The sequence below is a fragment of the Urocampus carinirostris genome, chromosome 2, assembly GCF_059441175.1.
Source record: "Urocampus carinirostris isolate Australia breed hairy pipefish chromosome 2, RoL_Ucar_1.0, whole genome shotgun sequence".
NCBI lineage: Eukaryota > Metazoa > Chordata > Actinopteri > Syngnathiformes > Syngnathidae > Urocampus > Urocampus carinirostris.
The window spans coordinates 8,021,373-8,048,828 of NC_142350.1; the positions used below are offsets into that span (position 1 = coordinate 8,021,373).

The 27,456-nt window shown below is 41.2% G+C and overlaps 2 protein-coding genes across 6 annotated transcripts; one reads left to right on the forward strand and one right to left on the reverse strand.

The window, feature by feature from the left end:
* The first annotated feature begins 550 nt into the window (after positions 1-550).
* Positions 551-13,756, forward strand: LOC148370894 (tyrosine-protein kinase STYK1-like). Of its 2 annotated transcripts, XM_088328706.1 has the most exons (11): positions 613-667; positions 812-889; positions 1,092-1,169; positions 2,764-2,937; positions 3,105-3,284; positions 7,414-7,619; positions 7,710-7,778; positions 11,158-11,366; positions 11,433-11,473; positions 13,086-13,182; positions 13,250-13,756. In XM_088328706.1, exons 3-11 carry the CDS (start codon positions 1,112-1,114, stop codon positions 13,443-13,445), a joined length of 1,230 nt encoding a protein of 409 aa, XP_088184832.1. In that variant the 5' UTR covers positions 613-667; positions 812-889; positions 1,092-1,111; the 3' UTR covers positions 13,446-13,756. The 2 variants fall into 2 exon arrangements, with proteins under 2 accessions (XP_088184831.1, XP_088184832.1); XM_088328705.1 differs by lacking the exon at positions 812-889 and having other exon boundaries at positions 551-667.
* On the reverse strand, positions 13,486-27,075 carry LOC148370895 (polyhomeotic-like protein 1). Of its 4 annotated transcripts, none has more exons than XM_088328692.1 (14): positions 26,905-27,075; positions 26,542-26,663; positions 24,530-24,646; positions 24,324-24,452; positions 24,120-24,266; positions 23,143-23,218; positions 19,884-20,479; positions 19,737-19,812; positions 19,513-19,655; positions 16,931-17,003; positions 16,706-16,793; positions 16,491-16,638; positions 16,235-16,427; positions 13,486-16,172 (listed from the first exon to the last, which is right to left on the reverse strand). In XM_088328692.1, exons 2-14 carry the CDS (start codon positions 26,656-26,658, stop codon positions 16,021-16,023), a joined length of 2,055 nt encoding a protein of 684 aa, XP_088184818.1. In that variant the 5' UTR covers positions 26,659-26,663; positions 26,905-27,075; the 3' UTR covers positions 13,486-16,020. The 4 variants fall into 4 exon arrangements, with proteins under 4 accessions (XP_088184818.1, XP_088184817.1, XP_088184816.1 ...); XM_088328691.1 differs by having other exon boundaries at positions 24,111-24,266; XM_088328690.1 differs by having other exon boundaries at positions 16,235-16,638.
* Positions 27,076-27,456: the final 381 nt, after the last annotated feature.

Genomic DNA, 27,456 nt, shown 5'->3' on the forward strand with positions numbered 1-27,456 from the left:
ACTTTTAATGATCGATTTGGGTCTAAGAGAGTCTCATGTATGCTATTGTTTTAAAAAATATATATGTCAAAATTCAGTTGGTATAATGCCAAACGGTTGCAATCAACAAATTTGAGAGGAAAAATACATTTATGGCCTTTTATTTTGAAATTCTCCAAAACGGAGTAGCCATATTCAAAACGGTTATTATATGCAAATTGTTGGGGAAGAAAAGAAAATCCTGGGATTTTATTTTGAAACTTGTCTAAAATGGAGTAAGCATAACCAAAACTATTATTATCTAAAATTCAAGAGAATAACAAATAATCCTGAGCTTTTATTTTGAGCTGTTTCAAAACTGAGTCTGGATAAGCCAAAATGTTACAATAAGCAAACTAGAGCAATATGGAAAAATCCCGGGCTTTTATTTTGAAAATTGCCAAAATAGAGTTGGGTAGGATAAAATATTACAATATGCAAACAAGAGCGGAAAAGAAAAACTCTGGGCTTTTATTTTGAAGATGAAGCAATACCATGAATCTTTTCTGCTGGTGGGCGTGGCCAACCTGTAGCGGGCGTGGCCAGGGGTGCCACGATACCTGAAAATCATTCGTGACAGCAATGGGAAAACTTCTCGACGAGGCAGCATGATGCGCCCGAAATGAGCGGACGCCGACCAATCGCGCAGGCAAGTCGGCCGGGGTGGCCATTTTTTTGACGCTAGCTTGACAACACGTTTAAGCTACATTTTAGAGCAAAATTGACAACAACTTTTATAAAGAATATGAGATTTTGTGTGCGAGTCACTCCGCTTTTGTGTTGCACAATATAGAAAATGGAGTCAAACTGGTTCCATCCTATTCACTTTAGATGACATCACTTTAGTGTGGATTGGCCATTCCAGAAAAAGGTGAGGTTAGGGCCACCCAAATGTAAACAGGTGTGAAAAAACTTCCCGGTAGGTGAAAAATAAATTAAGGTACCAGATGCCTTTTTTAAGTAACAATCAATCCCAACTGTATTAAAAAGGTTTCAGATTGTAACAGTGCAATAACATGGTAATAACAGTGTAATAACAATGTTATAACACTAAAATGATTTCTGCTTTATAGGTTGTGTGCCCCTTGGCAGCATGTCGAGCAACACAACATCAGGCAATAGCACGTGTGCACCCGACGACAATTTATGCAGTAAGAACCTTTTTTTTGCCTCGTCATCATAAAAAAAAAACGCCTTGTCACGGAAAATATACGACTTATTTCAGACACGCCCGTGAAACTGAACGAAAAATGACCGTTTGGCAGCCAATGACTCACAACTAATTGGGGTGTGTAAAGGAAACACAAGTGCACATTAGTCATTTCATATAGAGAAAACCCTACATATAGAGAAAACAACTACTTTATCATTCTACAATTTATACACTTTATTATTTTATACACGATACCATTTTTATTTCAAATTTTATTTCCATCTTTCTAAAACGAAATCCCATGAAAATCTGATAATAAGGTTTTTACACTGCCAAAAAAATATCATCTGTATATTATTCTTGATGAAAAAAAATCTCGATCATACTTATCCATTTAATAAATAAAATGTTTTATTTTAAATCAATTTGCCTCAACAAATATTAATCATTCTGTCCTTTAGTTTTTTTTTAGCATTCTGAATAATATGAAGCTTTTTATACAGTTCATATTTCGTTTATATATATATATATATATATATATATATATATATATATATATATATATATATATATATATATAATCGTGTTTTTTTTTTTTAAATTACGGAAATATGACTTTTGTGACATTTTTTTCCTGTGGTTTATTATACTTGAATTTATCATGATTTAATTTATATTTTTCATATTTTATATTATATTTAATATACAGTGGGTGGGTGGATCCCTTAAACACTAGAGTTGTACAGGGACCGTTTCCTGCGGTGTGTTTTGGGCAAGTACAGCCTGGTGGCACCCATCCCTCTCCAGGCTAACAAATCTTTCCACTCGATCTCGAACCGGGGACCATGCGTGTGTTAAGGGGAATCTGGCAGGTGATAAATATATACTTTATAAGTACTGTATATAAATAAATAAATACATTTTCTATATATATATATATATATATATATATATATATATATATATATTCAAAACCTTGCGACCCTCCTGAGGACAAGCGGTGCAGATAATGGATGGATGGATATAGAAATAAATCAAATTGAATTGAATATTATTTTATTGAAAATATTATTGTAAACTTTTATCCTGGTTTATTTTATTTTAACTTTACCAATTATATTTCGTATGTTGTTTTTTTAATTCGTATATACATTTTGTTTGTTTTTGTTTAACAAAATAGTTTTTGGTTTTTACATAAATATGATTCTAGCGACTTTATTCCAGGTTGATTATTTTTTTCAGTTGTATATTATAATTTATATGTATTTCCTATATTTCTTTTATATTTTGGGGCATGTTTTTTAATAATTTCAAAAAAAATGATTTTGTTTTTTTTCTTCCTGTTTCTTTATTTTCAAATATAAAAAATGACATTAGTTGGTGTGTTTAATTTTTTTTATACAAAGAGATATAATTTGATCCCTATCAGGTTCATTTTTTTCGTTTTGTTTTGTTAAAAAATAATAGGTTCTTCAAAAATGTGCTTTTTAAGATCCTTGTACTTAAGAATTTTATTTTACCACTGAAAATGTTTTTAATTGGTGAAAAAAAAAATCCCGCTCATATTTTTTCTTTGTTTTGTGGTGCACTAGCGGTGGTGAAGTATCGCCTGGATGTGATCGTGGTTCCGACGGTGCTCCTGGGACTTAGCGCCATTACCCTCCTCATCACGTTCTTATTGGCATATCTGCACCGTGCTAACGCCCCTCTGCCACGATACCGACGCTCCTCCCGCAGGCGGACGCGACCCCTGCAGGGCATTGACGGTAATTACATTGGAAACTCCCAAATTATGGATACTAGTAATAAGAAAAATCAAATTCACGATTAAGTGATCTCAGTACCAGTATCGATATTGGTATCAATCCAAAAAAGCTACAAACTCGAAAATTCTTATTTAAAAGTATTTTGGGGGGTGTTTTACCTGTTCTAGCGCCACCTGGCATTAACCCGCTGGAACATGAGGAAGTGCCAATGGCCACCAGGGGACGTATTGGCGATTTTACGGAAGTGACCGCTCTGAACCCGACCTTGCCCGTTGCCGGGGGCAACAGCATCCAACTCTACCGCGCCCGGATGGGACATAAGGGCGTTGTGTTGAGGGTACTTAAAGGTCAGTCATCTATTATACTGTGATATTATTGTTTTATTATATATTATTGTAGTATTATTTATACATCTTTACATTACTATAACTCCTCCTTGATCTGCTACCTTATCGTGGTGGAGGAGTTTGTGTGTCCCAATGATCCTAGGAGCTATGTTGTCGGGGGCTTTAAGCCCCTGGTAGGGTCACCCATGGCAAACAGGTCCTAGGTGAGTGGCCAGACAAAACGCAGATCAGAAGACCCCTAATGATGAGAGAAAACTTTGGTCCTCGATTTCCCTCGCCCGGACGCGGGTTACCGGGGCCCCCTTCTGGAGCCAGGCCTGGAGGTGGGGTCCGCTGGCGAGCGCCTGGTAGCCGGACCCTTACCCACGGGGGCCGGCCGGGCACAGCCCGAAGGGACGACGTGGGACCCTCTTCCCATGGGCTCACCACCTGTAGGAGGGGCCAAAGGGGTCGTGTGCGCAGAGAGCTGGGTAGCAGCCAAGGGAGGGGTCCTTGGCGCGACGATCCCCGGCTACAGAAACTGGCTTTTGGGACATGGAACGTTACCTCTCTGGCAGGGAAGGAGCCCGAGTTGGTGCGTGAGGTTGAGAAATTACGACTAGATATAGTCGGACTCACCTCTACGCACGGCTTGGGCTCTGGTACCAGTCCTCTCGAGAGGGGTTGGACTCTCTTCCACTCTGGAGTTGCCCGTGGTGAGAGGCGCAGAGCCGGTGTGGGCATATTGATTGCTCCACGGCTCGGCGCCTGTACGTTGGGGTTCACCCCGGTAGACGAGAGGGTAGCCTCCCTCCGCCTTCAGGTGGGGGGACGGGTCCTGACTGTTGTTTGTGCTTATGCACCAAATAGCAGTTTGGAGTACCCACGCTTCTTGGGGTCCTTAGAGGGTGTGCTTGAGAGCGCGCCCCCTGGGGACTCCCTCGTACTGCTGGGAGACTTCAACGCTCACGTGGGCAATGACAGTGAGACCTGGAGGGGCGTGATTGGGAAGAACGGCCCCCCTGACCTTAACCCGAGTGGTGTTTCGTTATTGGACTTCTGTGCTCGTCACGGTCTGTCCATAATGAACACCATGTTCAGACATAAGGGTGTCCATATGTGCACTTGGCACCAGGACACCCTAGGCCGTAGTTCGATGATCGACTTTGTCATTGTTTCGTCTTACCTGCGGCCGCATGTTCTGGACACTCGGGTGAAGAGAGGGGCGGAGCTGTCAACTGATCACCACCTGGTGGTGAGTTGGCTTCGATGGTGGGGGAAGATGCCGGCCCGACCCGGCAGACCCAAGCGTGTTGTGAGGGTCTGTTGGGAACAGCTGGCAGAATCTCCTGTCAGAAGAAGTTTCAATTCACACCTCCGGCAGAACTTCGCCCATGTCCCGAGGGAGGCGGGGGACATTGAGTCCGAGTGGACCATGTTCCGCGCCTCCATTGTCGAGGCGGCTGATCGGAGCTGTGGCCGCAAGGTAGTCGGTGCCTGCCGCGGCGGCAACCCTCAGACCCGTTGGTGGTCACCGGCGGTGAGGGATGCCGTCAAGCTGAAGAAGGAGTCTTATCGGGCCTTCCTAGCCTGTGGGACTCTGGAAGCAGCTGGCAGGTATCGACTGGCCAAGCGGAATGCGGCTTTGGCGGTTGCTGAGGCAAAAACTCGGGCGTGGGAGGAGTTTGGCGAGGCCATGGAAGCCGACTTCCGAACGGCTTCGAGGAAATTCTGGTCCACCATCCGACGTCTTAGGGGGAGGAAGCGGTGTGCCATCGACACTGTGTATAGTGCCGATGGGGCGCTGCTGACCTCGACCCGGGACGTTGTGAATCGGTGGGCGGAGTACTTCGAAGACCTCCTCAATTCCACCGGCACGTCTTCCTCTGGGGAAGCAGAGCCTGAGGACTCTGGGTTGGGCTCTCGTATCACTGGGGTTGAAGTCACCGAGGTTGTCAAAAAACTCCTCGGTGGCAGGGCCCCGGGGGTCGATGAGATCCGCCCAGACTTCATTAAGGCTCTGGATGTTGTGGGCGTGTCATGGTTGACGCGCCTCTGCAACATCGCGTGGACATCGGGGACAGTGCCTCTGGACTGGCAGACTGGGGTGGTGGTTCCCGTCTTTAAGAAGGGGGACCGGAGAGTGTGTTCCAACTACAGGGGAATCACACTTCTCAGCCTCCCTGGTAAGGTCTATTCAGGGGTACTGGAGAGGAGGGTCCGCCAGGAAGTCGAATCTCGGATTCAGGAGGAACACTGTGGTTTTCGTCCTGGCCGTGGAACACTGGACCAGCTCTATACACTCTTCAGGGTCTTTGAGGGTGCATGGGAGTTTGCCTGTCCGGTCTACATGTGTTTTGTGGACTTGGAGAAGGCATTCGACCGTGTTCCTTGGGAGGCCCTGTGGGGGGTGCTTCGGGAGTATGGGGTACCGCACAGTCTTATCCGGGCTGTGCGGTCCCTGTATGCCCGGTGCCAGAGTCTGGTCCGCATTGCCGGCAGTAAGTCGGATTCGTTCCCGGTGAGGGTTGGGCTCCGCCAGGGCTGCCCTTTGTCACCGATTCTGTTCATAACTTTTATGGACAGAATTTCTAGGCGCAGCCTTGGCGGGGGTGGAGTCCGGTTTGGGGGCCTCAGCATTGCGTCACTGCTTTTTGCAGATGATGTGGTGTTGTTGGCTTCCTCAGCCCGTGATCTTCAGCTCTCGCTGGAGCGATTCGCAACCGAGTGTGAAGCGACCGGGATGGGGATCAGCACCTCCAAGTCCGAGGCCATGGTTCTCAGTCGGAAAAGGGTGGTATGCTCCCTCCGTGTCGGGGAGGAGGTCTTGCCCCAAGTGGAGGAGTTCAAGTATCTTGGGGTCTTGTTCACAAGTGAGGGTAGGATGGAACGGGAGATCGACAGACGGGTCAGTGCAGCGTCTGCCGTCATTCGGACCCTGTACCGGTCTGTCGTGGTGAAGAGGGAGCTGAGCCGAAAGGCAAAGCTCTTGATCTACCGGTCGATCTACGTTCCTACCCTCACCTATGGTCATGAACTTTGGGTCATGACCGAAAGAACTCGATCCCGGATACAAGCGGCCGAAATGAGTTTCCTCCGCAGGGTGGCTGGGTTCTCCCTTAGGGATAGGGTGAGAAGCTCAGTCATTCGGGAGGGACTCGGAGTAGAGCCACTGCTCCTCCGCGTTGAGAGGAGCCAGTTGAGGTGGCTCGGGCATCTAATAAGGATGCCTCCTGGACGCCTCCCTCGGGAGGTGTTCCGGGCATGTCCCACCGGCAGGAGGCCCCGGGGACGGCCCAGGACACGTTGGAGAGACTATGTCTCTCGACTGGCTTGGGAACGCCTCGGGGTCCCGTCGGATGAGCTGGAGGAAGTGGCTGGGGATAGGGACGTCTGGGCTTCCCTTTTAACGCTGCTGCCCCCGCGACCCGACCTCGGATAAGCGGAAGACAATGGATGGATGGATGGACATTACTATAAAATTGTCAATACGAAAAACTAGCTGAAATGAACAAAATATAGCTAAAAGGCTGATTGACGTGGCAATGGCAGGAAACTATTATTTTTTAAGACAATTTAATATATTTTTAAATATCAAAATTTTTAAAAAGAAGTACGATACTAGAAAAAAATCTGTTTCGGATTTACTGACTTGAAAAGCGCTATATAAATGCAGAACATTTACCATTTACCATTCCAAAACAATGTCATCAGAAATGAACAGAATGTTTTCACTTCAAATGAAATGTTGGAATCTGAGTTTTTTTTTTTTTTTAAATGTACCGTAGGTGAGCTTTTAAAATTTGAAAAATATTTGAGAAACTACAAGAAAATGTCCCCCCAAAGGAACGGAAGGCTCTTATTTTCAGGGATCAGAATGGAGATTTTCATTTTCAGCTGAAATAGCCAGCGTCCAGGAATAAACCAGGGCGGAGCAATTGCACTTTATTCTGGCAAAGTTGAAAAAAATACAAGTGCCCCAAGCTCAAATGAGCCGGCCACCTCTTGCCTTGCTTCCCCCCCCCCGCTTTATGAGAACCAATGCCCAAGCGCATTTATTTTGAAATGAATGCCGGAATATGAAGGTTTCTTTTAATTTTGAAATGTTTGTGTACCTGGGCAATAATCGTCGACTTATCTTGGTCCGCAGACTCCGCCAGCAGCGGGGAACAGCGGCGCTGCCGGGGTTTTTTCTCGTTTGTGTCGGGCTTGGGGCCACACCCTTTTCTGCCAGTGGTGCTGGGCGTGGTTACCAGGACTCCGCCCACAGCCACGCCCACACCCATGACCATCATGGTGATGGAGGATCTTCGCCACGGAGATTTGCTGGGGTTCCTCTGGAGATGTAGAAGACCGGTTAGGATGGGCCCACTGGGGAACAGTTGGGGGAAAAAAAAAATCGATTGAAATTATTTGTATTTTATTTTTGTTTTTAAATTAATGCAGGATACAACTGGCTGCAAAATGACAGAGAAGAGGCTGTTTACCATGGCAACACAAGTAGCCTCAGCTCTGGTTGGTTGAAGCCTTTTGAAGTCTTACAGTGAAAATTAAAAAAAAAAAAACAATATTCTAAATCATATTAAAAAATCAATTTTATTTTTAGATTCTTATCTGTTGCTTGTTTTTTATTTTACCTTTAAGTCATTTTCTTAGTGAAAAACTGATTTTTAATTCTATAGTTCACAAGGATTTTTATCTTTAATCCAGTCATGTTTATTTGTGACGCCCTTAATCACAAAAAGTCTAAAAGGTCTGTACAGACTACAGACCACAGACTATTACTACACCATCCCCTGATCGAAAACCTACATGAGGGCAAGGGACAATAACTTTAATAAAACACTTTAACTTTCAATTTTGCTATACAACTATTTGAAAAATATTAGCAATGTTTTATTGAATAATATTATAAATACAAATCTAATAATAATAATAATAATAATAATAATTATACAAATAGATGCTCATGTTAATTTATAAATGTTTTTTTCATTGTTTTGAAAGATAACAAAAATGCAAAAAAAAAAAAAATTACATTAATTTCAATTTAATATATTTTTTAAGCAGGAGACATGTTTTTTACAGGTTAAAGAACAGCTCTGTGGAGGAAGAAAAAAAATATAGCTAAAAAGGAGAAAAAAAAATGAATAAACAACATTATAGAATTATATTAGAATTACATTAGAATGGATATTATCAATTATTTAAAATAAATTAAAAGCACACTGTTTTTAAAAAATAAAACAGATTCAAAAACTATATTTCTCACCAAGATAAAAAAAATATTTTGTGGAGAAAAAATTAAATAAGGTAAGAAGATTATTAATATTTTTTTCTCTCCCATTTTTTCCTTCTTTTTTAAAATGGGGAAAACGTAAAAAACAAAAAAAGCAAGAATACATTCATAAGTAAATAAAAAATATTGATTAGTATTACAATTAAGGCAATAAATTACATAAATTGAAGATAAAAGTAGACATTTTTCAAAGATTATTTCTATAGAATTTTTTTAACCTGAGAAATTGTTTATTTCTAATCATCTTACAGGATCAAAATTTTTCAAATTACATAAGTCAAGTCAAGTCAAGTCAAGTCATTTTTATTTGTATAGCCCTAAATCACGAAGAGTCTCAAAGGGCTTCACAGATTATTACACTATATTAGACAGACAATATTATTATACATCCCCCAGCTCCGGAGCCGACAAGAAGAGAAGGTTATTCATATGCTATAAAGTAGAAGTGAGTTTTAAGCTTAGATTTAAACATTTCCACTGTGTTTGCAGATCGGATCTCAGGGGGAAGAGCATTCCACAGCACCGGTGCCCGGATGGAGAATGCTCTACAATTAAAAAAAAAAAAAAAAAAACTAAAAAAAAAAATATATATATATATACAGTGCATCCGGAAAGTATTCACAGCGCTTCACTTTTTCCACATTTTGTTATGTTACAGCCTCATTCCAAATTGTATTAATTTAATCTCTTATCTCAAAACTCTACACATAATACTCCATTACGACAATGTGAAAGTTTTTTTTTTACTTTTTTTGAATTTATTAACAATAGAAAACTAAGAAATCACATTTACATAAGTATTCACAGCCTTTGCTTAATACTTTGTTGATCCACCTTTGGCAGCAAATACAGCCTCAAGTCTTTGAATATGATCCCACAAGTTTAGCACACCTATCTTTAGGCAGTTTTGCCCATTCTTCTTTGCAATAAGTCTCAAGCTCAATCAGGTTGGATGGGAGACGTTTGTGCACAGCCATTTTCAGATCTCTCCAGAGATGTTCGATCAGATTCAAGTCTGGACTCTGGCTGGGCCACTCCAGGACATTCACGGAGTGGTTCTGAAGCCAATCTTTTGAGATCTTGGCTGTGTGCTTTGGGTCGTTGTCCTGCTGAAAAATGAACCTTTGCCCCAGCCTGAGGTCAAGAGCGCTCTGGAGCAGGTTTTCATCCAGGATATCTCTATATATGCTGCATTCATTTTTCCTTCTATCCTGACTAGTCTGCCAGTTCCTGCTGCTGAAAAACATCCCCACAGCATGATGCTGCCACCACCATGCTTCACTGTAGGGATGTTATTGGCCTTGTGATGAGCGGTGCCTGGTTTCCTCCAAACATGGCGCCTGGCATTCACACCATAGAGTTAAATCTTTGTCTCATCAGACCAGAGAATTTTGTTTTTCATGGTCTGAGGGTCATTCAGGTGCTTTTTGGCAAATTCCAGATGGGCTTCCATGTTCCTTCTACTAAGGAGTGGCTTTCGTCTGGCCACTCTACCATACAGGCCTGATTGGTGGATTGCTGCAGAGATGGTTGTCCTTCTGGAAGGCTCTCCTCTCTCCACAGAGGAACGCTGGAGCTCTGACAGAGTGACCATCGGGTTCTTGGTCACCTCCCCAATCGCTCAGTTTAGAAGGCCGGCCAGCTCTAGGAAGAGTCCTGGTGGTTCCAAATGTCTTCCGTTTACGAATAATGGAGGCCACTGTGCTCATTGGGACCTTCAAAGCAGCAGAAATTTTTCTGTATCCTTCCCCAGATTTGTGCCTCAAGACAATCCTGTCTCGCAGGTCTACAGACAGTTCTTTTGACTTCCTGCTTGGTGTTTGTGCTCTGACATGCACACTCAACTGTAGGACCTTATATAGACAGGTGTGTGCCTTTCCAAATCACCTCCAATCAACTGAATTTACTGCAGGTGGACTCCAATTAAGCTGTAGAAAGATCTCAAGGATGCACCTGAGCTCAATTTTGAGCTTCATGGCAAAGGCTGTGAATACTTATGTAAATGTGATTTCTTAGTTTTCTATTTTTAATAAATTCCAAAAAAGTAAAAAAAAAAAACATTTTCACATTGTCATAATGGAGTATTTTGTGTAGAATTTTGAGATAAGAGATTAAATTAATACAATTTGGAATGAGACTGTAACATAACAAAATGTGGAAAAAGTGAAGCGCTGTGAATACTTTCCGGATACACTGGGGCAGCACGATTGCCCTGCGGTTGGCTGGCAACCAGTTCAGGGTGTCCCCTGCCCACTGCCCGAAGATAGCTGGGATGGGCTCCAGCTCCTCCGCGACCCTACTGAGGATAAGCGGTGCAGATAATAGATGGATGTATAAATTATATTTGTATATATGTGTGTGTATATATATATATATATATATATATATATATATATATATTTTTTTTTTTTTTTTTTTTTAAACCATATATGAAACAATCTATAAAATGTAGTTTGGGGTTCTGACTGAAGAAGTGTAATATTAGAAAACAAAATGTCTTTATTGACCTAATGTCTATTTTAAAAAAACTGAGACATGATTGGCTTAATATTGATTATTTAATGTCAATATGAATAAAAACGGTGTACTACGCAGGAGTACCTCCACAGTCGCCGCTGCGTCCACGGCAAAGTGTGCGCCAAGAGCGTCTTGGTGGGGGCCGACCTGACCGCCAAGCTGTGGGGACTGGGTGCCGCACACCGCCGCCAGATTTCACCCGGTGCCGCCGAAGCTGTCGTCGAGTCCAAGAAGTGGCAAGCGCCCGAGGTGCTCGCCCGCCGAGACTTCAGCCCCAGCGGCGACGTGTGAGCTGCAAAAAAATCCCGGGGGGTAAAAGTCTTCCAAAATAACCTGGAAATATTTCTTGGCAGGTGGTCCTTCGGGCTGCTTCTGTACGAGATAATCACGTTAGGTAAGCAAACATGTTTTCAACAAATATATGTATAAATTAAAACAGATAGATTTGAAAAAAATGTTTCACAGCAATTGTTCATTGATACCGATAATGATGCGCAATTTTTCATTGATACAGATACAAAACTCAATTCAATTGTTCATTGATACCAATATTGATACCATTCCTGATAATCAACACAGGTACCAGGCACCAAAACAAAATTATTACATAAAGTCCTTTGAATTAAACATTAATTTAGGGAAATACTGATACTCTATTGTTGATCAATATCAATAACAGGCACCGATACCGACAAAATATTAAAGACCCTCTCCTTAATGACCTGAACGTTTTTCAAGGAAATACTCATTCTCAACAAAATTGAAAACTTGCCTTCTATTGCTGCTCATGCGAGCAAACGTTGCAGAGTCCCTTGATCCAGACGTCTTCGACTTCTCATCCACTCTTTCCCTGAAAAGCCACTCATGTTAGTTAGTTGGCAGCAAGCTGTAACTTGTTATTATTGTTATTGTTAGCAGATCCTGCTTTGTCCTTCAGTGTCATTCACAGCTCGTCATGCAAGAAACGTCACCGAGTTCTGTGGTTAGGGAATCTCCTTTTTTGCCCAGTTTCCATTCCCTAGCCACTTATGTTGTAGGCTATGGGCCACAACTAGGCGCTATTGTTATCATTAGCGTCTCCTACTTCAACCTTCAGTGTCAGTTGACTTCCACGGCTGGTCATGAAGGCAAACGTCTTTGAGACACATGATTTAGAAATCTTCAATGTTTCACACTTTCCTTCTCTAGCCACTCATGTTAGCCAATTGGCTGCAAGCTATGGCTAGCAGCTACTGTTTTTGTTTCATCCTTCATTAAAACTTGCCTTCCACTGGTGCTCATGCCAAAGAATGTTACAGAGTGCCGTGATTCAGGATTTTTTCTACTTCTTTTCCACTATTTCCTTCTCTGGCCATTCATTGTAGCCATTTGGCTATGGCTTGTCGCTATTTAAGCTGCTCATGATCAATCTTCAATGTCACCCACCTTCCACAGTTGGTCTTGTAAACATCGCTAAGTCCTGAGATTCAGAAATCTGTTTTTACGGTCTTCTTTCAGCCACTTTGCTGCAAGCTATAGCTTGCTGTTATTGTTATTGATAGCTTGTCCTGCTTTGTCGGTCGTGTCACTCACCTTCTACAGCTCGTCATGCAAGTGAATGTCATGAATTCCCGAGATTCTGATGTCTGCATTTTTTCCCGCCGTTTCCTTCTCTAGCCATTCATGTGGCCTACTTGGCTGCAGGCTATTGCTGGCAGCTATGGTTAGTGTTATTTGCTTCTACTTCATCCTTCAGTGTCACTCACCTACCACAGTTGGTCTTGCAAAGAAATGATTTATTGACAGTTTCCATCTCTAACCACTCGTTTTAACCATTTAGCTGCAGGCTGTGGGTCGCCACTATTGTTGTTAAATGCTCCTCCTTTGTCCCTCTGTGTCACTTACCTTGCACAACTGGTCATGAAAGCAAACTGAATCCTTATACACTGTCACTTTAAAACAAAATTTTAGCCATACTGTATTTATTTTTCTTTTTTTTGAAAAGTAATATTTTCTTGTTGGAATAGGTGATCCACCTTTTGCACAGCTGAGGTCTTCCGAGCTCCTGCAGCACCTCCAGAGAGAAAATTTCCTCCGACGTCCACCCAGCTGTTCCAGAACACTGTAAGTCCACCTAGCATGCTATCCAGCTTGTGCGCTATCACGCTAACGTGCCACTCCTACCTCGCAGCTTTGCCATCATAGCCTCGTGCTGCCATTGGAGTCCTCGGCAACGCGTTACTGTGGCGACGCTGAAAGAAAAACTGCAGGTGGGAGAGAGGAAAGCCGACGGGCGCACGCTCATTCAGGCCACTGGCATTCTGGACACGGAGACGTACCTGCGCCAGGCGGGCTACGCCGAAGCCTACAACTTTGCTGTGCTCTGATTGATCATCACAAAAAACACTTCTAACAGTTAGGACAAAGGATGATGTGACAAGTTTATTTTGTAAACACAACAGCTATTAGGACAATACATGAGAGAAATTACGGATGAAAAGTGACAATTTCATCATTTTCAGTGGATATATGAGAGAATACAGTTGTGAGTGAGAGTATTTCCAAATGAAATGTAATTGGTTCAAATGTTTTATTTATGAAAATGATTTAAGTAAGAGAGCTCAAAAATGTGGTGAGCATTTTGTTTATTGTGTGTGTGTGTGAGAGAGAGGTTTGCGGAAATAAATGTGCATTATTAGATATGAGTTATGTGTGTGACGACCTTTCAGCAATGAGATATTCTGTAAATCTGTGAGAGAAGATGTTTGGTAGAGTATTTAATTTAAAAATTGAAAAAATATTTTGTTAAAGTTCAAGTGTTAATGTGCGTGAAAGGTATCGTGTGATAGTGTCACACAGGATGAAGTTAAATGGTGCTTCAGGACTAGGAGTGCAATTATAATTCATTGATAATCATTAATTTTTTTTTTTTAAATAATTAATAATGCATTTTTAGTTCTGGTTAGAATGAAAGCATTTTATTAGCGATAAGATGCTCAGGTAATTTATGAAAGTACCTTTAAGTTATATACCTTATATGAGAGCACCATACCAAGATGATTGAGTGCCAAGGGTCATTTGCGAAAAAAAAAAGTTTTTGTAAAAGTTTACATTATATGAGAGCTTGTTAGAAAGATAAATAGGATTCTTGGATAGCCTATCTAAAAGCAAATACTGTGGGAGTATTTAAGTCATATGATAGGGAGAAATGTATATATGTGTTGTTGAGTATGTTTTTCTTCTGAGTGTAAGTGTTTTTTTATGTGCATGAAAGCCTTTTTGTGTATGTGAGAGCAGAATGATGAGTGATGGACTCTCAGTGCTATATAGGCAATTTTGTAGTTAAGGTTAGTTTAGGAGCATTGCATTAGCATAATAAGTATAGCTTAGGTAGTTTATGTGAGAGCCTTTCAGTCACGAATGTGAGAGCACCCAAGAGAAACATGAGTGAAGTGTGATTTTTTTGTTTTTTGAGTGTACATTATCTGAAAGAAAACTTTGGTCATTTATATGAGAGCGAATGTTTGTGAGAACATTTAAGTCATATGTGGAAGGATATATATTATTTGCGAGGGATTTCTACTCATGGTGTAAGTGTTTTAACTTCCATGAAAGATTTTCCGTACATGTGAGAGCAGAATGACATGTGATAGTTAGGGTTCATGTGAGAGCATTTTATTATATATTATGTGCTTAGGTAGTGTATCAGACAGCCTTTCCCTAACAAGTAAAGTACTATGTTTATTTTTTTTTAATTTTGTAATAGAATTCATTATGTAAGAGCATGTTAGAAAGGGAAATAGGATTCTTAGGTAGCCACGTGAGAGTGAATACTTGTGAGACTATTTAAGTCATAAGTGAGAGAGAAATTTATCATTTTTGAGTGATTTTTTTCCTCAGACTGTAAGTGTGCATAAAAGGCTACATGTGAGAGGGAAATGATGTGTGATTGACCCTCAGTACTATTTGTGCAATTATTTTGTAGTTGGGGTTAGGGTGAAAGCATTTTAGTCAATATAAGTTAATTAGGTAGTTTATGTGAGAGCACTATACAGAAGATAAGTGAGTGTTTATTTGACTTTAAATTTGTTGAGCATAAAAATGTTCAAATTGTTTTGTAATTTTAATATATTCTAATTATATTTCCCGTATTCTTAAGTGTTTATATAAACATTTTTAAGTTCATCCTTTTTTTGTTCTATCTTTTTTTTCCTTTTGTTATAGTATTTTTCCTTTTGTTTCTTTTTTCCATTTTTGTCTCTTTTCCTTTGTTTTTCCTCCCTTGATAAGTCTTTCCGTAGTAATTAGTAATGTAGGGATTAAAGCAACAAAAACAACCTGAAGAGCCGGCACTTTTTAGTGGGCAAAGCCCCCCCAAAAAACGGTTTTCTAAAATAGTCGAAATCTTTTCACGTAAACTCAGGTCAAAGGCGTCACCTTGTTTTTTTGTATTTGCTCAAAAAATTTCAAATTCTTTGACGGAATGTGCCCAACACTGTTAATAAGTGTGGGTGTAAGTGTTTGTGTATGCCAGTGAGAGTGACCCTGTCCAAAAAGATCCAAAAAGTGTCCCAAAAAATATGAGAGATTAAATACAAACATACAAATATCACATTCAGAGTACACATGACATGCAAGCTGCCGGTAAGACTGAGTTTGACTTCAGTGTCCAAGACGGGAGACAAGACTGCTGTATAAATATGACAGAGTAGGGAGATCCAAACGTCACCAAAGAAGTGTTCTTATGTTCTTTTACGGCCACTAGGTGGTAGTAGAATAGTCATGCAGAAAAAAAGAGTTCCACCCCTACTGAGATTCCATTAAAAGTCTTTGCTCTTTACAGAAGATAAAGAAGATGTCTGACAGTGTAAACATTCCATTGATGCTATTTTATAGCCTGTTTGTCGCATTTTATGTTAGCATTATGCTAAGAGTTTTATTGCTGAGTCATTTTGTACCGTCTCATTCCCTCAGGCTGTGGATGTGGGCGCAGATCTTGAGGGCGGGACCTAACTTAATGTTCATGGCCGAAACCAAGTGGTCCTCGCTCAGCAGCATCAGCGCCTGTCCGTCAATCTCCTGCGACAGGAAGAGCGACGCTAGCTTCTCGCACCCTGAAACGCAAACAAAAATCCGATTCGGTACCGGAAACATTTTTCTGGGGGCGTGCACCAACCTTGTAGCGTGCATATAAACTGAGACACTTGGTCGACAGTCCAGAAGGCGGGACTTGAAGGAATGGGGGGCGGTTCCTCAGAAGAAGGGGGCGGGGCTTGGTGATAAGAATGGGGCGAAGGTGGCGAGAGGGACTCGACGTCGTCGTTCTCGACGCTGGATTCGGTTTCGGAATGGCTGGACTCGGCACGGCGCTGCAAAAGGGGCGGGGCCCGTTCAGGAAACCGGACCCGGCAGTCGGGGTTTACTTGGCTCACCTTGAAAGAAAGCCGGGCGATTTCAGAACTCGTCCGACGCGGCACCTTCCTCCTTCTGTTTGTTTCAGACCCGTCCGCTTCGTCCTCAGAATTGGACAGGTGGGGTTGATGCTTACAAGATGGCCACCGACCAAAGGTGAGTTTGTGCCTGCAGACAAAAAACAGGACAAAAGTTTTTTTGCGTATTTGTTTTATACACACCCCAAAAAATGTACCTCTTTGTACACAAAGTGGAGCAGAACCTTTTGGTTTCTGGGAACTGGCTGGCAGGGGCCAACTTCTCACAATATTTGCATTTCAGTACTGCAGGGGGGGACAGAATTGGGCGGGGTCAGTCTCATACATGACTTGTACTTCACAAATACGTTTCTATTAAAAACAATTGAAGCCACTGATGTTTAAAATAAAATACAGAGAATCCCAAAATATAAGGCATTGACCTGTTGCCATGGTTAAAGAGTCCTTGTCCCGAGCAAGAGCATCCCCGGCAGAGTTTTCGATTGGTCCGCAAACCTGTTATTCAAAGTTCAGGGAATAAAATATGTGCATGTACTGTAGATAAGGGGATGTGATCAAATCTATTGTTGCAGCTTTACATATATATATACAGTGGAACCTCGGTTTTCGAACGCCTCTCAGTTCGAACAAATCGGAGTCCGACCAAAAATTTCGAGAAATTCTTGCTTCACTGTTCGGTCAAAAAATCGGAGTTCGAACGCCGGTAATGCGTGAGTGCGTACGCTAGGATGCGATGCTGAGCGGCGTACGGGTGTAGATCGCCCCCCACCCCTCATGACCAACTGTTATCGCGTGCGGACGTGCTTCGTTTTGCTTTCGCTTATGCCTCCGAAAAAAGTCAGTGCAAGCAGCAAAGTTGCTACAGGTGAAAAAAGAAAAGTAGTGCGTACAACTATTGCATTTGAGAAAGAAATAATAGCAAAATATGAAGGGAGTGTGCGAGTGTCCGGTCTTGCTAGGAATACCCCACCGTCCACCTTCTGCTGACCACCACAAAGGTAAGAAATCGTATTCATAATTATTTTCCTTATCCTTTTTTTTTATTTTTACACGTTCATGTTAGCGTAATCTTTCGTGCGGAAGATTACGATAACGCGAACGTACGATTAGCCTGGGTTGGCTTCACGTTTACGTTAAACATTCCAGGTAAACATTCAGGGTGCTGGAACAGAGCCCAACATTCAGGGTATTGGAATGCAGCCCCCTTTCCAATGAACCGCTCACCACTTGTTGTGGAGACCCGTGTGCTAAATGACTTGTAAACGACCTACATTTTTTTACTTTTACACGTTCATGTTAGCGTAATCTTTCGTACGAACGTACGATTAGCCTAGGTTAGCTTCACGTTTACGTTAAACATTTCAGGTAAACATTCAGGGTGTTGGAACGGATTAAAACGATTTACATTATTTTTAATGGGAAAAATGATTTCGGTGATCGAACAAATCGGTTTTCAAACAGGGTTCTGGAACGGATTATGGTCGAGAACCGAGGTTCCACTGTATATGCATATACATATATATTCTGTTTTATATTTCTTAGTTTTCCATATTTTAAGTTATAAAAAATAAATAATTGAAATTTTCTTTCATATCACTATATTTTACAATGATTTAAAAATAATTAATTGTGTCATTTTCTTTTTTCTTAATTCAAATGTTTTATTATCATTTTCGTAAAAACTACCGTATTTTCCGCACTATAAGGCGCACCTAAAAGTCTTTTTCAAAAGCTGACCATGCGCCTTATAATACAGTGCGCCTCTTTTATGGATCAATATTAAATCGCAAAGTCTTCCAACTAACTTGCAGCCGCCGACTAGATTTTCCCCCGAACGCCAAGTAGTCCGCGGTGTATGCTGGGATTTATTTACCAGCGTTTCATTGGCTAACCAATGTGTCAATCATCATTTGAATCGATCACTATTGGCTAAAGTTATTCGGAGGTCAAGGGGCGGATCCTTTTTATCATTTACAGGCTGGCATTGGCTGGAGCGGCAAAACAAAGCCAGCAATTGGCCGAAAAAGATGAATGCGTATAGCACATGGTTGACGGCATACAGAAAGCATTTTTTTACTATTCTGTATTTGTAAATATTTTATTCTCCTGGATTTACTAAACTCACGGATATAAGAGGACCATGGCTGCACATTATTATTGAACACAACGACTTCGGTGAGCTACTTCGGCTATATATTTTCCCTGTATCTTGTTTCAGACTGAACTCGATGTTTCTGTGATAAGCGGTGCAAATAATGGATAGAATGGAGTGTCTATTTTTAAATTAAAACCCAATTCCAAGTGTTTATTGTCATATGCACAGTAAAGTTGCGAGCGAAAATAGAAATTAAGGAATGGTTGGCATTTCTTGAATCCCAAAACTTTAACCTTCCGAATGATGGAACGATGCATTTGAGTGACATCGTACAGACACCGCATCCGCACGTGTTCTCGACACGTATTTAAGTTGGACTGAACTATCTGACTGTTTTGTCGACGTTCCCATTGTAACGCCTTATAATCCGGTGCGTCTTATGTATGTCAAATATAGGACCCAAAACTATTTTTTTCGGGGTGCGCCCTATAACCCGGTGCGCCTTATAGTGCGGAAAATACGTTAGTTATTGTTTGATTATTTTACAAAACACTAATAATATATATTTATTTTTTTATATTTCTATAGCTATAATAATAATTTCCTTTGTATTGTCATTCTTTGTAACAATGTACACAGAACGAAATGTCGAATTTCTATATTATTGTTTTAAATACATTTGTATGTATCTAATATTCTTTGTACTTATTTCAAATTAAAACAAATATTATTTTATTAGAAACTAATTAGTGTTATTTTTGATTATTTTACAAAAACACTATATTTCTATATATTTTTTTACATTTTTATACTTGTCCATCCATATTCTGCGTGTGTGTTTTTTATGATTATATTTATATTCAAATATTATTAAGCTATTCGCAATATCGTTTTAGAGATCAAACTCACAGGAAAGGGCTGTCCTCCTTCCTGGATGATGAAGCCCTCAATGACATGTGTCAAAACGTGTGGTTTTACCACCGCTTTGGGGGGAGGAGCCTTCTTGTTGGCCCCGCCCCCTTCAAGGGACACTAAAGTGGAAGTGGCGTTACCTACCGGTGAAGAAAGAAAAAGGAGTCATATGGGATTTTGTTTTTTTTTTTCTCTTTTTTTTTTGCGTAAGTAGATGCTACCGGTGTCCGTGTTAGCTACGCCCGGTAACGACGACGAAACGCTCTCCAGCTTGCGCTTCAGCACCGACTGTTTGCTCTGCGAGAATACATAAATAAATGAAAAAATAATCACGTTTGATTGAGAGCTCAAATTTAAGCAAATCTCACCTGCACTGTGGGACATGAATCCTGGCTAGTAGACGCCTCTTTTTGCAACTCCCGCGCCTGGGGGGTGCCAGAGAGCTTGGCAGCAGGTACGAGGGCTCCATTTTGACTTTGGACCCCAGGGGCAAGAGCCTGTGATGCTGCCCCCATAAGCACGGCAACCCCCTCCTGCCTGCCACTCTGCCTGCAGCCAACAACCTGAACGGGGACGTGGGGAGATTTTGAAGGGCGGGCCGGGGCGGGCATGATGGGTGGAGGGTTTCTGGAAGGTAGCTGAAGGGTCGGATGGACCCCCTGGAGAGTTTTAGGCTGAATGGGGACCGGCGCATTGGCTTTATCACTGCCCAGTGGTGTTTTCTGCAGTGGTTGGACCACCAAAGTCTGTGCCCCGCCCCCAGTTGGTTTGATGGTGGCCGTGCCAAGGACCAAAGCTTGCCCAGTGGTAGCCGCACCGCCTGTGGTGAGGGTGCGGGTTCCGTGGAGCAGGAGCGGGTGGGCTTTGAGGTGGGTGGGCAGAGGGTAGGTTGGGATCTTGATGGGGGACGGCGGTGGATGATTTGACTTGTTGTGGGGAGGGACCAGGTGGTGTCCCACTAATACTGTAATTAAAAAAATGGGCATTAAAAATGTATAGAAAAAAAGACTTAATTTTCTTTGTTTGTTTTTACTTAAAGACATTTTTGGGCAAGGCAAGACTGTGGGTCTGGTTAACCTAAATAAAGGGGCTAAAATGGTACATAAATACATCTTTTTTTTAAAATACTACTAATCAAAATGTTTGTGGTTGTAGTGTCTTCATAATCCTCAGTGTCCCTTAATGTGGCCCCATAAAAACAACTTTTTCTTGGCTCTCATCCCCAACATTCAACTAGCTGGCTCAATTTTTTTGTACTCAGTATTTTTTATGTCATCTATTAGTTTTACTTATCAAGATATTTATCACAGCTGAGTGGTTAGCGCAGTTCTAAGGTCCTGGGTTCAACTCCAGCTAACAGCCTCCCAGTGTGGAGTTTTCATGTTCTTCCAAGTCAAGTCAAATTTATTTGTATAGTCCTTAACCCCCCACGACCCTACTGAGGGTAAGCGGTGCAGATAATGGATGGAAGACATCTATCAAACTTCATGCCATGAAAAGACTTCATAGTTTTTAAATGCAAATGATCAACTTTTTTACTTAAAGGGGCAGATATTACATTACTTTTCTTCAAATACTTTTAAATAAAGGTTTTATTTATTAATCAAAACACGGATTTATACATTAATTGTTTCAAAAACAATTGGATGAAATTATATCTTTATTAACAAGCATAAAAAGAAATATATCTTGTGCAGGTAAAAGCAAACGTGAAAAAAATGCTTATTCTTAAACACTGCTCTGAACATGAACAAATGTAATATTACCCAAAGTGACTCAGTCAAAAATTTTGGTGTAACATTTGACCCCAATCAGTCCTTTCAAACACTATATTACTAGAACAGCTTTTTTCCATCTTCGCAACATTGCTAAAATTCACACTATGCTGTCTCAGTCCGATGCGGGGATTATAATTCATGCGTTTGTTTACCTCCCGTCTTGATTACTGTAATGCACTACTCTCCGGTCTCCCCAAGTCCAAAATCAAGAGCCTTCAGCTGGTACAAAATGCTGCAGCGAGGCTTTCAACTAAGACAAGAAAGTTTGATCACATTAACCCGCTAACTTTTAGCTAACTTGCATTGGCTCCCTGTTAGCTTAAGATGTGATTTTAAGATTCTGTTGGTGTTATAAAAAAATCATGCATGGACTTGCTCCCTCATATCTTTCTGATTTAATTCCCCTCTATGTTCCAGTCTGGAGCCTTCGCTTTGAAAATGCTGGTCTACTAGTGATCCCAAGAGCCAAGAAGAGAACCGCAGGTTCAAGAGCGTTCTCCATTCGGGCCCCGATGCTGTGGAATGCTCTTCCCCCTGAGATTCGATCAGCAACCTCAGTGGAACTGTTTAAATCTAGGCTTAAAACACACTTCTATTCTATATCTTATGAATGACCTATATTTCATGTTGACAATATCTGTGTATTATTTGTTATTGCAACATCCGTTGCAGCCTGGTCATCCTGGAAGGGGGATTACCTCATATGCGGCTCCTTCTCAAGGTGTCTTCATTCTTCTCATGTTGAGGTTTTTGAGTTTTTCCTTGCCCTCATGTAGGTTTTAGGTCAGGGGGTGATGTAATAATAGTCTGTAGTTTGCAATAATCCGTGGTCTACAAATACCTGGGTGTGCAGCTGGACAACAAACTGGACTGGACTGCCAACACAGAAGCTCTATGTAGGAAAGGCCAAAGCCGACTTTACTTCCTAAGAAGGCTGGCCTCCTTCAAAATCTGCAAAAAGCTCCTGAAAATATTCTATGAGACAGTTGTGGCGAGCGCCCTCTTCTATGCGGTAGTGTGCTGGGGAGGCAGCGTCAATAAGAAGGATGCCTCTCGTCTCAATAAACTGGCGAGGAAAGCGAGCTCTGTTGTGGGCACAGAGCTGGACAGCCTGACAACAGTAGCTGAGAGACGGGCACTGGAAAAGCTGCTGTCAATCATGGACAATCCATCGCATCCACTACACAGCATTATCTCCAGACAGAAGAGCAGTTTCAGCGACAGACTGCTGTCACTGTCTTGTACTACGGACGGACTGAAGAAATCTTTTCTTCCTCATTCCATGAGGCTCTTTAACTCTACCCGGCAGAGTAAAAGCCCACATTAAACCACACCCCGCCTACATTGCATATTACCGAATTTTATTGCAATATGTATTCTGTGTAGCACTATTTAGATATTCTATATAACACGCTACAGTGGGCATTTGCACGGCACATTGGGTATTTGTATATTGTATTCTCTTTGCTTTATTATTGTATTGTTCTCAGCTCAGGGATGCTGCTGGAAATGTGAATTTCCCTGCGGGGATGAATAAAGTATCTATCTATCTATCTATCTATCAATCTGGTCTGTGCAGCCCTTTGAGACCCCTTATGATTAAGGCCTATACAAATAAACATGACTTGACTTAGGCTGATGTTATCAAATTTCCACATGTAGTGGTGTGGTATGGGTTTTGAGACCCTGTATCAGCAAAAAAAATAATAATAAATTTATAAGCCTTTTTTCCTCCTGGCCCATATAAAAGAATTAATCCAATGCAGCCCGCGACTTAAAAGGTTTGGCCACCCCTCGTCTAAATGTCCAAATGGTACAAATAGGAACGTCCAGTTCTCAATTCTCTCACCTGAATCACTTCTTTCTGTTTCCTCCATCTTAACTCCTTTAGAACAAGAAGAACCTTTTAAAGCCAAGTTCTGGACCTGTGGGATAAGATAAACAGTTAGAACAAAGTAGTGGAAGACATGAATAGAGAAGACCCTGCCTTACTATGTTTTCACTTACAAGTGTGCAATAAGGTGTTTTTTGCTATTTTCCTCGCTATGCGACAGCAACTAAAAATTATTTTGTGTGCCCAAAAATTCTAACTTTCCGCTGTTTGTGCATATCAAGAGTTACTGCCTGTGTGGTATTGTTTGCTGCCATATAAAATGATTGTCTGCTATAGGTATTGTGAAAATGCAGGTATTGGCTTTGTAAAGACCTAGCTAGTAAGTCTGATATAATGCTGTATTTTGTGTAATGCATTTATTTATTATGGGTCCAAGGCTTGCAGTAATGCTAAAGGATAAGTAAAAAATGATAACCTTGGGAACTAAGCCTGCTATTACCAAGACATGGGGCGGCAGTAGCTCAGGAGGTAGAGCGCTCGTCTTGGGATCAAGGGATCCCAGTTCGTATCCCGGCTCGTCCGTGTTAGATGTCAAAGTGTCCTTGGGTAAGACACTGAACCCCTAATACCCCCAATAAGCAGGTTAGCGCCTTACATGGCTGCAAGGCCGCTATTGGGAAATGTGGAGCACATTGTAAAGCGCTTTGGGAAGTCATTGACTTGAAAAGCGCTATAGAAATGCAAATCATTTCATTTCATTTTATTTCATTTTCATTTCATTTCATATGAAGAATGTTATTAAAGCAAAAATAAACAATTCTGAAGTCATGGCTTTCCTCATTTCAGTTTCATTTTTAGGCCACCGTCGCCATCTCCAATGCCTACACCCGTTACTCTATTTCACGAGCTCAAGTAAATGTCAAACAAAGGGTATATCAAAACTCATGATGCATCCTGGGGGCCTACTGTACAAATAAATGTACTTCTCCGACCAGCTCGCCATCCGTTTGACTGCTAGAGGAGGTGGTGGCCGCCACCACTTCTTGTTTGGTGGGATGAGTTGCTGTGGTCACAGAGGCGGCCCCGCCAGGCATAAAAATGAGCTGCGAGGAGATGGGTGCTCTGAGGGAACGGTTGACCTGTAGGAAAGGGGAGAAGTTAAGACGAAAAGTGAGGACGTTCGGCATCAAACGTACCCTGAGGAACATCTGACCGCGTCCTCCCGCCCCGCTGCTTAGAAGCAATGACTGGCTGAGGGTGGACGTCGTCGCCACGGTGACAGGACGGCTGTTGGATGAGGAGGCGGGGCTTGATGTCACGCTGGCCTTGAAAAAAAATGAATCATTTTTTAGCCTTTGCTCAGGAAGCCAGCTCATGAGAAAATTTCGATTTTTGCACACACTTTGACTTGTTGCACAGTCGCCAGGTTGTGCAGCTGCGCTTTATTGATGTGCTGCTGCAACATCAGCTGCTGGAAATACTGAGCTGCGTGCGGCTGCCTTTGGAGCGCCTGCAGAGCCTGAACCAGAAAGGAAAATCATGAAAAACTCATTAAAATCCATTGCAGACACCCATTGGGGAGTAACGGAATCCATGTAACTGAGTTCAATAATTGAAATACAAAAAAACTTAATTGTATTCCGTTACAGTAACAGAAAAAATATATAATCAAATTACAGGTACATTTGGTTAAAATAAAGATTACTTTGCAGAATAATAATTATATTTAATAGTATATTTACTTACATATAATGCACCCATAGTGGAATTATGCCTATCATCATTTCAATCACTGACACAAGAGAGACAGCGAGAGATTGAGGTTACACAAACCCTGCGCCGGCCATATCCAAACGGCCACCCTATACACCACTGCATGTTTGGCAGACTGTGCTGCAGGTAAACAAACTTTTCTTTTGTCTGTATCTAATTTCTCCTTCAATGTAGCACTCATTTTGTTGAATTGGCGCAAGCCTGCAGTTTTGTGAGGCTGCTAACATGTGCGCATATTAGGCACTGGGCAGCGCAATTGTGCAGTATTGACGTGTTCAGGGACATTTAGTAAATGTGATTGAATATCTTTTTTTTTGTATTTGTAGGTAATTGTTATTCTAAATCAATTAAATCACTGTATTGCTATGTCGTGAGAATATTTTAACAAGCCTAGTAAATCTGAATTTGGTCAAAAGGATTACTACCCCCACTTCAAACAAGTAAAACTTGGATATAAGACATCCCAGAGTTTTTAATAAATTTAGAAAATGAACACTTGGTTTGTTTAAAACAATATTGGATTCTTAGATTGCTCGTAATGTAAACTAAAACAGAAGATATCTTGTTTAACGTGTAAACACTCATAACTGCATATCAACCTGCACAAACCTGCTGCTTGTATCACTATTTTACCTATTTTAATTTTTTATATTTAACATTTTACGTTTTACTTATATTATTGCTATTGCTGCTGCTGCTTGGCACACTCCACTGCATGTTGTGTCTTATGTCTTTTATGTCAGTTGAATTACTTAAGTATTAGCCCTACACTCACTTGCACTTTTATTTTGTATTATTTTAGGTTAGGACTGTTCTTGCGCATCTGCACTTTATTGTCGTCAATGTCTGCACATAGGAGTGTGAAACGTAATTTGGATATTTTTGCATCTCAAGTATACGTGAAGAGATTGACAAATAACTTAAACTTTAAAATATAAAGTTTGATTTTTGCTTGATAAACTATACTAAGTGGTTCAACATTTAGCCCTTTTTTTAAGTCTACAAGCAACTACCCAACCTTGGTTTTCTCTAATTATTCTTCAAGGCAACATTGGTTATTTATCTTAACCAAGATTTAATCATGCTAATAATATTTTTTATTTTGACTTTTGTTACACATTTGGTATTGGAGTTATCCAAAAGTTGTCAAATTACATTATTGAAATATTATATTATTCGGATTAAGTTACTGATTACATTTTTCAACAAGTAACAAGTAACTGTATTGGATTACCATACCTGTCAACCTCCACGGCTCCATGCCTATACAAACTGTCATATTTTCCCTTACAAAATACAAAATAATCTTACACTATATATATTTTTTTCGGAATGATGCATGATGGGAAATCCCCAGGCGGCAGAAGCATGCGCACAGTAGCATCAAACCGCTCGCTTCGTTTGCAACGAAAAAAACGATACCGAGATAGAGGCTACCGCGGCGAACTTGTTAGACTTGATTGATTTGCCGTTTCGTGATAGTCGGTCTTTACCGGATGTTACCCATAATTGACAAATTTTTCTTGCACGTCTTAAAATGCATAATAAACGTACTTTGTACGGCAAAAACGTACAGGTTGACAGGTATGGATTAAATTTTTAAAGTAACCCTCCCAAACCTGCAGACAAAAAATAACTCACCTGAACCGCTTGCCTTTCATACAGCGACATGGAGCTGATGGCCAAGGGGCGGGTGCAAGTCCCGGATAGAGCGCTCTCATTAGTCGGAACGTCCTGTTGATCACTATCCGTCTCCATAGTTACTAAAATGATAACGTTATGAGGGATGGTTGAGAATACAAGGTGTTTTGTTATTCCTTAATATTAACTTTTGCTTGAGCTACTAAAATCTTTTATTGGTTTATTTTTAAATATAATCCCCTCATTTGCCTTCAAATCACACTTAAATCACGGCCAGACAAAAAAACTACATCTTAAGTTAGCTAGCTATGTAGATAGCCAGCTAAATTTTAGCTAGCTATCATTTACGAACTGGTACCGAACCTTCTAGTTTGCTGCGAACGAGACGTCCGGCGTCCCGTCTCCTTCCCAGGGTGTGTGAAGGAAGTCTCTTGGGGGGTAAAATGTCTGCCTGGGTGGTCGTCTTCCGTTAAGGTTCGGTGCCGAATCTTGTCGGTTGGGGTGGGTTCGCTCCGGTAGACCGAACCAGCCGGCGACAGCACACCGGCGTCTGGAGATGGAAGGGCCACGCCCACTTGTTTCACGGAGAAACCCGAGTACAGCCGAGCGAGGTCGATGAAGCCGATCGATAGTTCCTATCGATCGCCTCGAAACGAGACTATTGTTCTGCATAATGTTATTGCATTGTTGTTGTTGTTTTAAAGCTTCTATGATTTTTCAAACTCTTAAAGATCAGTTCTAAAAAAGGAACAATTTTATTTACATTTTTAAACTAGCTTAAAATGATAGAAATACAAAAAAATCATCTATTTAGTTTTTGTATGGTAAAATAAATAATAATAATTTGTAAATTACGGTTTGAAAGAAAATTGAACATTCCTTTTTAATAGGCATAAACTAACTTAAATCATTTTG